Source organism: Phoenix dactylifera, chromosome 11, assembly GCF_051530095.1.
Source record: "Phoenix dactylifera cultivar Ajwa chromosome 11, Ajwa_hap1_PhDact_Kaust_v1.1, whole genome shotgun sequence".
Classification (NCBI taxonomy): Eukaryota; Viridiplantae; Streptophyta; class Magnoliopsida; order Arecales; family Arecaceae; genus Phoenix; species Phoenix dactylifera.
This window is the reverse complement of record NC_143200.1, coordinates 9165864-9176755: the sequence shown is the minus strand read 5'-3', so window position 1 is coordinate 9176755 and position 10892 is coordinate 9165864. Positions and strand designations below refer to the sequence as shown.

The following is a 10892-nucleotide window of genomic DNA, read 5'->3' as shown; positions in this document are numbered from 1 at the left end:
TGGACTAGGTTTTTATTGTTGTCGCCGATTCTGGAATGCCAACATGGACCGTCTTCGTGAACTTGCGAAACAACAGGATAAGGTTAGAGAGCTCGTCGGATTGGCTCTAGACGGATCTATCAATGTTTAAGTTAAAGAGTTTTTTGGTGGGAGTGAGGAGGATGAAAAGGAGAGAGTAAGGTGAATAATGCCGATATTAGGGATGCTATAAAGGGATTCAAGTTTCAAATCCTCTTGAAACTTGATAAACCCAAATATAATCAAAGGAAAAAGAAGTTATACAAGTTGATTGCTCTTTGTATGAGCTGATTTGAACCCTATTTGGCACGCTTGAATGTTGGAGAAAAAATTTGAATGCTACTTCTTGATGGATGCTCAAGTTAATGCTCTTGAAGTGGTGGTTGCTTATGTCTTTAAGGCTCTTCAATGAATATCCTTTTTCTCTTGTTTTTTTTTTAATGTTTCTCTTTGATTTTTGGAAACATTTATATCATAAAAAGTTACTGGAGAAGGAATTTTGATCATTGGAGACCGTTGGAGAGTTGTTGAGACGTATTCAATGCGGACTCTTCATGCTGGAAACTAGCTGTTATGGTATTGCTTGAATAGAAGAGTCTACTCCTGAACCTCAAGAGTCGACTTCTGGTGCTCAGGGGTCGACTCATAAAAGGACTAGAAAATGCAGTCTTCTGTCTTTCCTTCCTATGGCATCTCAAGGTCGACTTCTAAAGTCATGGGATCGACTTTTGCATCTTGGGATTGACTCCTGAAAGGGCCGAAATATGAAATCTTCTATTTTTTGACCAGTGGCTCTTCAAGGATCTATTTCTATCAACCTAGGATTGATTTCTAGCTTTTGCCACTCAACTCCCGAGTGCCACAGTCAGCTTCTCAAGTCTTGGAGTCGATCCTTCTCTACCTAGAGTCAACTTTTGATGTCTATAAAATTTGAACTTTTTTATTTTGACCTATGGGCATCCATGAGTCGACTTCTATCATGTTGGAGTCAGCTCCTCTATGGCCGACGCCTCTCATGAGGTATGTCAATCGGCAACCCCTGTTCAGACCTTCTTGGAGTACCTAAGGAGGAGCTCTTCTTGTTCACCATTCAGATCGGTTGTTATTACAACTATGTACATGGCCTACCACATCTGGTTGGCCCATAATGCTTGGATATTTGGGGAGTCCGATCAATCACCAAGATTTACCTTAGAGAGGGCTCTCGTACAAGCTGATGAGATCACCCATATATATGTCGTTGGAGAACATTTGATAGCTCGAGATATCTAGGACTTCTCCTCAGCTCTTGCAATGCTTAGATAGTGTTCATCTCCTAAGAGCCCCCACCCCAAAGTTTTTTCAAAATCAACTTTAATGGCTATGTTCTGGATGGTGGCAACAGATGTGGCATAGGATATGTGATTAGGGGACCAGATTCGAGGCTCATTGCAGCTAGTGGGAGTATGATCTTTGATACTTCAGTCCCAAAGATAGAGTTGAGGGCGACTTAGCTACAGTGATTGCCTAGATTCAGGGACAAGCTAAGGAACCAGTGTACACCCCTTGTTACGAGATATTTGGAGCATGATGAGAAGGGGGTACTTCCTTTGAGGTGAGTCATATCTATCGTGAGGCAAACGGGACAGCGGACTGGGTGGCTTCCTTCATAGCTCATCACTTGGATGACGTGCTCTGGACCGATCTCATACGAGCGCCAATGAAATTTCGGGATATGTTACTTTTTGGACTTTTTTGGTTGTATTCATACTAGAACAATGAGAATTACCCGACTTAACAAAAAAATAGATCAAACCACTCTAAGAACATACAAACATCAGTAACATATTTAATTATTTTGTGATCATTAAAATCAATCCATTGGGTCAACTGTCAGAATTAGCTGAGTTCTAGTTCTACGAGTCCGACGACTTCGGTAAGATCATCCAACTCAGGAGACCACCCTTTACCTCATGTGCGACTCTGTGGTGGTGCCAAGAAGCATAAGAAAGAGGCCTACAGAAGCCTATTTGGGGCGCGATGGATCCCCAACTTCATTGTCATTGTCTTGCTTCCCAACTTTGTTGCTGCTATTCACTATAGGGTTGAGGCCACTAAGGTCAACCTAGGGGAAGAGCCTCGACACTTGACTTCTGCACTCCTTGAAGCCCTCTATGAAGAACACGATAATGGTAAGGGTGAACCACACATGGTAGCTCCCTGACGCCTTGAACTTCTCCATGGCCAGGAAAGCTTTCTTCTTGGCTTCGGTGACACGAAACTGGGCGACCTTCAGTTCTTGCTCCGTCACAGTTGTCTAGAGTAGGGCTACTTTGGTTTGATTCTTCTCGACTTCTAGCCCACTCTTGAGGGATCCTAGTTTGGCCTTTGCCTTGTTCATTTTTTTCTTGGCATCTCACGAGGCCAACTGAACCATCTCCATATGATGCCGAAGACATCTTTCCCATGGGGAGTCCATCCTGCAAAGAAGAGAAAGAAGAATAGTAAGGCGATTAACCTGAAGAGAAACTATAGAACTGCCACGCAAAAATAATTCGGCACAATTCGGTGATCAAGTTCTGCAGAAGCCTCTCAGTGCGACAGAAAGGATGCTTCAAATCTCTCCAAATATGGAGGATTTGCAGAGTCCTTTCTCTCTCTTTTTATAGAGATTTGGATGGATTGGATCGATCTAGCCAGTTGTCCCTTTATCTAGAACAACAAATATGTACCTTGCTTCGGACGGCATCCCCTCGAGAGACTAAGAGTCAGAACTCAACCTTTGGAGGACCACCACTTGGGGTTAATGCTCTCCATAAGCAGTACAGAGTCTAACAAGATGGTTACTTCCTTCATCCAAATCAAGAGAGATGCTTTGGGCTTGAAAGTGAGGGGATTCGTGATGTGGCAATAAATGACTATGATGATGTGGCACGACTATATTCATTCGACTCATAACCTATGTGGCGATGCAGGCACATCCAAAGATTCTTTAAGGTATCCTAGTCGGAACCCCCTAGTCGATCTGGAAGATGAGATGATGGTGCGGGCACCAGAATCCAGAAAAGACTCCAATCAATTAACTCAAGGTCACTGTGGCTTTGATCGAGTCCTGTAAATAAAATCAATAAGTCAGAAAGCAAGCCTCAATAAGTCAGAAAGCAAGCCAAGTCAGGACAGGTTGCATGTTTCTACCACCACCTTGCATGTTTCTACCACCATCTTTGCACACCCTTGGAGCACCACCTCGGCATCCACATCAACATCAGCTGGCCACCTCACCACCACTCCAACCAATGGAAGCACGCCAACCAGGATGAAGTTAAGCATAAGGAGCCGACCACATCATCTCATCAAAGGAACCAATACAACGTCATGCCACCTCATCAGAAGAACCAATCACTATGCAACATGCTATGTGACACCTATTGGGACGCCACCTCAACACCACATCAGCAATCATCTCAACCAGACGCCACCTCAACACCACATCAGCAATCATCTCAACCAAGAGGATAATGCCAAATGGATGAGTCAAAATCAAAAGAACCAATCACCATGCCACCTCATACAAGTTGACACGTCACCCAAATTCAAAGTCCAAGAGGTCGGCCACAATGTAAATGCAAAAAAAATCAAATGGGAGCCAACAACTTTTCAAATCCCCTCCTTAAAGCCGGCCAACTCTCTTTTCTTTTCTCTAGCAACCAAGCCTTCAAATGTGGAGCGCCATTCATTATGTGTTTAAATTTCAAATCATGAGGAAAGTCTATAAATACCTCCTCATGACATCTTGTAATTTCAGTTGATGAATGAATAAAAAAAAAGAGCTTCTTTCTTTTTTAGCAATCTTGCTTTGTCACCTTGAGAGAATGTTGGGCGTGAGGCCCTTGTTCCAAGTTGGGCGTGAGGCCCTAAAGCCACTTCCACATCCACCGCAGCCCTATCTCCTCTCGCCTCCCTTTTCTTTTGTGATTCCATTCCTCTCTCACGCCAAACCTCTAATCCCTGTTTCTTTGCAGGTCCTTAAAGTACTCCATGTCATTGGGTCTATTATCCTTCCAAATCAATAGCAAGGGGGCCCTGTTGCAACGGAAGATGAAGCTTGGTTATCCAATCACCAACCCTCGAGAGTGAGATCAAGGATCCTCCTCCAGAAGAATTCCAGAAGTTCAATGTTTGGTAAGCCTCAACTCTAGGTCTGATTTATTGAAGAAAGCATCCTAATCTAGTGGTTTCTCAACTACAACGGTCCATTACTCTAAGTCCTAAATGAATTAGTATATGCGGATAACTAGTCCTGAAATTACTATGCCCATGATAATGCTTTCTTAGCTCATATGTAACTGAATTTCCTGTTGCAATCAGGCTAGTTAATCAACATAACTTACTGATAACCCTTATGTTTAAATCCCTCGCATTCATCCCACATCAGATGAGCAAACCAGAAGTGGCCAACCTCCAGAGCTGAAGCCTCTCAACTCGATTTGATAGCTCAATAGTAAGCCTGAGGTGAGCAGAACCTTCTCATGATAGAAGCAGCTTGACCCTTTTATCTGGACGCATATGGAGTCCTAGTTATTCCATCACGTGTCAGGCGGCTATGGCACACCCCTAAGGCTATTACATCATGTTAGTAGGTTATTACGGTACAATCTTGAGTTTGTTGGTATACGAATATTGAAGATTCGAGATCCTACCTATAAATAGGTTAGAATCCTCTACGAAAGGCGAGAACTACTGAATGGCTTGATGGTCTAATACTCAATTACTGAATCCCTGTATAGAATCCTTGATATTGGTGTTATTCATGGTACTTTCTTCTTCTTCCATCTAACTTCCTACAAGAAAAAAAAAATTCTGACTTAAATATGCGAGGGCTCGACCGGAGCCAATCAGCCACAGGCGGTCGCCTAAGGCTCGAGCCGGCACTGGAGCCAATCCAACGAGCTTTCTGTTCTCCTTACTTAAAGCATTTTGAGTTAGTTGCATGCATCAGGATGGTAACATACTGTTGCTACTGCTTTCCGAGTACAGGGATATTAGCACTTCCAACCCGAGAGGAATCGTGTTGGAGACTAAAGCTAGTACTCATCGCAATAGCAACTAAAGCCTGCTCGTCGCAGTATTGCCACCTTGATGTTAAACGTACACCAACGTCTACACGTCAGTTAATGAAGCGCCAACCACCACAGCACCACTGCATCTCATCAGCTCCCGTTCCGTTCAATCATGCCATTTTCCGTTGGCTCGGTCCCACTGGTTAACCGTTCCGTTTCTAAGCACTCAGAGAAATCAGCCGTCCGATGCTCTCCACGTGTTCAAGTGGCGACAGCAATAGCAAGCATGACGCCTCCCGCAAGTCTGCAAACCCGGGTATCGGTTGCATCGGGCTAAAAAGCTCAAATGACGCTAATGCCCATGACGGAGCGTCGCCGTGACCGTGTCAGTGTTACCGCAGCGGCTTCTGTACTCTTTATTGCATAGTGACCGGCGAAAGAACCACGAGTGATGGACATTTCCGTCACACATGGTGGGCTCCACGGCGGTAAGTCGCCTCGATCAGTCACAATCGCCGGTTCCTTGTAGCTGAAGCGTGGATCGGGAGAGGCGGGATAGTGGTGGGGCCCGGATTCTTAGTAGGAGGAATCACGGGCAGTTGGAGGGCTGCCCGTTCTACCCGTGGGCACGAGGGGATGGGCCTATAAATGCGAGTGCCACCCGATGAAACTCAGTTTGCCGGTTTGGCTCGTTGAGTTCCTTGTGAGTCTATCCCGTTTCCCTTTTCATCATTATCCTTTCTTTTTTTAAAAAAAAAGAAATATTATTAACAAATAAATCGTTTTAAAAATTTCTCCTGCCAGACTTTTAAGCCTCGGACGGTTGCAGGTAAATAATTTTTGTTATTATTTCTGGTTTCTGATTAAGTAAATATTGATAATATTAAGAATGTTTTATAATTTTCTTATTAGCCTAATTGATTTAATTTATCACTCTCTGCGTTTTTTTTTTTGCCTTTGTTTCCGATCTAATTTCAGATCGGTTGTTTTCTGATGCGGCAACTTTTTTTTTTTTTTTTTTTTTTTGACTCTCATGGAGTTTTTTTTTAATCAACTTACTAATGAATATTACGTTTTGATTTTTTTTTTATTTTTTAGTCAAATTTCTTCGTAGATTTAAATATTTAATTGGTCTGACTTCAGATTAATTTTGATAAAAGCGAAGGACGTGCCGGCTAAAATGGCGTCTACCGTCGTTCCCCCCGCCGGCGAGGAAAGCAAGGTTCAGCAGCACCGCCAGCGCCATGGGCGCCACCAAAGGACGTCGCCGCGGACGCCGAAGAGGAGCTGGCCCTCGAACTCGTCCTCTTGCAGCAACGGCACGGCCGCCGCCCCCAAGTGCGTGTGCGCCCCGGCGACGCATGCCGGCTCGTTCAAGTGCCGCCTCCACAGGGTAAATTCTCATGGCCATTCGGCGCCCGTCGCTCCTTTACCTCAGGAGCCGCCCGTCTCGGCTTCATCCACTCGGACTGTTGAGGCACTGTGAAAATTAATAATAACAAATGAACTAAAGAACTGGTTACTGGTGACATGAGCTACAAGAAGAAAAAAATGTATATCTACCTACCTACCTTTCCACCTTTCCCAGATCTTTGTGAATGGGTGGCTTTGCACTGTCGGTCGTGTAATGAAAGCAGATAGTGGATGGATGTTTTTGCGAGAGCAGATGCTTAATGATATTTGTTTCTTTGTGGAAGGGCTTGAAAGCAGTTTTACGAAGATTGCATTTGTGATGTGGATTTTATAGAATTCCCATATCAAAAGCATTGTTTGGATGGATGGATGAATGAATGAATGGGATGCTTTGGACCATGAGGCAAATATGGGTAATTGATTCAGTTAAAAAGTGATGCTTGCATATCAGTTACGCACCTAACTATGAGATGGTGGGATGACAATGGCAGAAGTCATCCATATGCTTTTTTCAATTCAAATTTTATTCCATATTTTCCTAGTTCAACATTTCGGCTGTGGAAGTGATTGTGATACTGCATTAATTTCAGGTTTATGCGTGATGCTTCTGTAAAGTGGAATGCATTATGTGTATGAGAAGTCCCCTGAATTCAAGCATTTCTTTAGCTCCTAGATCTGGCCATGAGTTGTAAGTACCCTTCCCCTGTTAAATTTCCGCATTCTTTCCCTTCCCAGCATAATACTGTCTATTTCTCCGCTTCATGTGGTCATGCTCATCTCTAGATAAGATGTCTTATTTACTTGGATTGGTAGAACTTTCACCTTTTCAGCTGGTATTCTTGATGATTCTTTTCGGAAATTCTTATAACCTTCATAACACAAATATATATACTGTTCATGTTTGTTGATAGGTCTTAGCATTGTTGATAATGCCAGAACAATCATTAATCAAGGAGTTAATGCTTTCAGGATAATAGCGATTCTGGTTTACTTAGCTTTTGGAACTTCCACCTGGTTAATAATAAAGAAATCAGGTAAGTGTGAAATGGAAGGAAAGGTGCAGTCAAAGACCTTTTTGTGATCCATTGTTTAATGTCTAAATTTTAGTTTTTTATTAGTACAATTTGTTCATCTTTTAGGAGCCATTTTGATATATCTCACTCTCAGACTCTCTTATTAGATTTCATGTGCCATTTACTAAGCAAAGGTTTATAAATATAGTATATATGTATATAAGCATGCTGATATAAACATACATATACACATCTACATTGATCACCTGTATAGATTCATACATGTATAATCTTGTTTGTTATGTATGCATAGTTCATATATGCATGTGTACATACAGATGATGGTCTAGATGAGGTTTGCCTAAGCATCTTCTTGTCTGTATGAAGCTCAAGCACCTATGCAATTGCTAGCAACAACTAGGTGTTCATCTAGGACATTCAATGGAAGGTTCTATAAGGTTTTATTCATTGTCCCGGGGTAGGCATCTCTCTTTGCTTTTGATCTCCTCCCTTTCCTATCTGCCAAATTGTATGCCTTGCTGCATTCACCTTCTGTAAGCTGCTAGTCTGAACTTTGCAGAAGCAGAATAGCACCTTTTGTGCCTTTAAAAGTTGATGCTGATTGTAGAATCCTTCACAGTTACCGGGATTGAGTCAAAGAAAAAATCGGGAATCAACTTGCTACAAAAGTCCAGGACACATCCAACTTTACTCCAGCTCTTGAAAATTTGTCATTTGGAATTTGAATGATTTATAGATTTTAGAGAGAATTCATGAGAACATGATGAGTTCCTTGATTCCCTTTACCAGAAAAAATCACATTTTTGTGGCCTTGTGCTTAGAGCAAGTGGTTTGCATGCCCCCCTCCTTGTCAATGGACACCAAAAACAAAAGGCTGCTATCATATGCTTCTTGTTGCAGTTATGTTTATCATGGCAATAACAAAATCTTTTATTTGCTGTCTGAAAAAGTTGTAGAATCAGAATATGAATGTTTTTCAGTAGAGAAATCAATATATTGTCGTCGCAAGATTTGAAATACAGAAGACTGTGTTTATGGGATGTGTATGGGCTGCTTTCCTGCTGCATCAACTGTCTTGGACTGGTTATTATCTTTTATGTCTGATGAAGAGGACAGACTAGTTATTATCTTCTATGACGGATGAAGAGGACAGACTAGCTTTTCCATGATATCATGAAACTTCTTCTCCTAGTTTCCAGGCCAGGTACATGCTTTTAAGGCCATGTATTTTGGATGGCCTGAGGGATGCTATCAAGGTGATCTTTATGGTACCAAAGGTGGCCATTGTGATTCTTAGAGTTACTGTAGTGTATATTAGTTTCATGTCCCAATGAGAGAGTGTTGACTCTTTTATAATCTGTTCAAAACAAATATGACTGCTTAAAATTTTTGATGAAATTCTGTTCAGATCTATCTTAGATCTGAAATATCCTCACTGTTTTCTTTGTGGACAGCAAGAATTACAACTGAGAGCAAGATTTTAAATTTCACAGAGGTTGGTCCCAGCTTGATCAAAATTTTGATTTTGGTATTTTTTTTGCTGGTTTCAGCCAAATTTCTGTTAGTTTGGACCAGTTTTGGCAGTTTCAGCTGGTTTTGCTCAGTTTCGGTCGCTTTCATACGGTTATTGCTGAAACTAATAGGAATTTTCTCCTTTTTTGCATAACAAATGCATGTCTTTAATGTCGTCTTTGGTTATCTTTCTTTGAATTTCTTAACTGATTTCTTTACTAATTAGAGAACATTATGTGTTAGTAGGCTTCTATTTTCTTTCTTCAATGTCTTTTCTTATAAATAAAATGAAATATTGAAAGGAAGTATTGAAATAAAAATGATTTTTTATTTAGATGGGTTTTGTCTTGCTTAGATAAGTTATTAGAAGGACATAGAATGGAATATGCTTGCATGTCTATTTTTCCCTAGACAGGTTATTAGTTTTTATCAATTTTATGCTTTGTGGCATTTGAATAGGTATATGCAATTGATTCTATTCACTTGTTTTGTTTCTTTATGCTTGATGGAGTGATTTTAGTATTTATACTAAATAGATTAGTATTATTGTAATCTACTTAATGCGTTAAGCTTCTATATGGTTTAAATCTAGCCTAACATTACTCAAATTACATAAATTATGATTTAAAACATGAAAAAGTATATGAAATAGATCATCTTAACTTTATTCATATTTTTTCCTTTTTTGATTTTTTTTTCTTACTTTTTTGGTCAAAACTTTGAAACTTGAGAGAAACTGTCAAAATCACCGAAACTGCTAAAACCAAAAAAATGCCTTGGGGACCAAAGTCGAAAATGAAACCAAATTATAAAACCTTGCATAGGAGAGAAAGTCCTATCCCTATCCACACAAAGACTTAGGACCAAATGTGAAAAAATACAATAAAATAAGTTATTTGAAACTGATTTGTTTTGGCTGAGGTTGATTTATTTCTACTGAAATGCATTGGTTTTATATATGTTTTAGCTGATATTGATTGGAAACTTGTTGAAATTTTTTTGTTGTGGTTGGTTTTGGTCGGTTTTGTCTGGTTTCGGCAGCTTCAATGATTCCATGGCTTTTTTCTTACATTGGAAGTGGGTCAAGTGCAAGTGCGGGGAAGCAGGACTCTTAAAAATTTAACAAGATTATGCTTAGGAAGTGGATGTGGGCACAAGTTTTCGAGGAGATTCAGTATTAGATGCACCACTCTAAATGGAAAATTCTTGCTTAGATTGTTTGGTAAACTAAATTGACTTATGCATTTGTAATTAAAACTATGCTGGATGAGTATTTTCTTAGATAGACTATTAATTTTATATTTGTGGAATCGCATATGCAATTGTAATTAAAATTATACTCTTATGTACTTGTCTTAATTATGCTTGTCTAAGTAATGTATGGTATTTATTGATTAGTACATTATTATGATCTACTTAATGTATCAATCTTCAATACAATTTAGTTTCAATGTAAAACTCTCCAAACTATAGAAATCACGATCCAAGATAATTCAAAGGTTGATAAAATGATGTGAAATAATTGGTGTTGAATTTAGTTCTCTTTTTCTTGAATTTTTGTGTGTGGGTTTGAAGCACGAAAACAGTGGTAAGATTGTGTACATCTGACTTTTAAAGTGAAACTGCTGAAACCAAATTAGGTAACTTAAGAATAGGGATTAATAGTTAGGTTCAAAGATACTAGAAGAAGTGAATAGAATGCTTTTGATCAATTGAAACTTGATTACAGCGTAATGGATCCAAACATGCAAAAACTCATTAGCTAATGAAAGAGTAACTAATAGTAACATTGAGAAGTAAGAGATTTGAACAGATCTTATATGTATCTTTTATAAAAAAATTGTACTATGTCGCAATAGTCCAGAAGATACAATGA

The 10892-nt window shown here is 40.0% G+C and overlaps 1 protein-coding gene across 1 annotated transcript; it reads left to right on the top strand.

The window, feature by feature from the left end:
• Positions 1 to 5736: 5736 nt before the first annotated feature.
• LOC103721487 (uncharacterized) lies at positions 5737 to 8994 on the top strand. The gene is made up of 4 exons (XM_088706761.1): positions 5737 to 5760; positions 5862 to 5886; positions 6218 to 6450; positions 7061 to 8994. The coding sequence occupies exons 3-4, from the start codon at positions 6238 to 6240 to the stop codon at positions 7070 to 7072; spliced, it is 225 nt and encodes a 74-aa protein (XP_088562887.1). The 5' UTR covers positions 5737 to 5760; positions 5862 to 5886; positions 6218 to 6237; the 3' UTR covers positions 7073 to 8994.
• Positions 8995 to 10892: the final 1898 nt, after the last annotated feature.

Excerpts from the sequence above, each read along its gene's own strand:
- LOC103721487 (XM_088706761.1), top strand. The coding sequence starts at position 6,238 with ATGGCGTCTACCGTCGTTCCCCCCGCCGGCGAGGAAAGCAAGGTTCAG.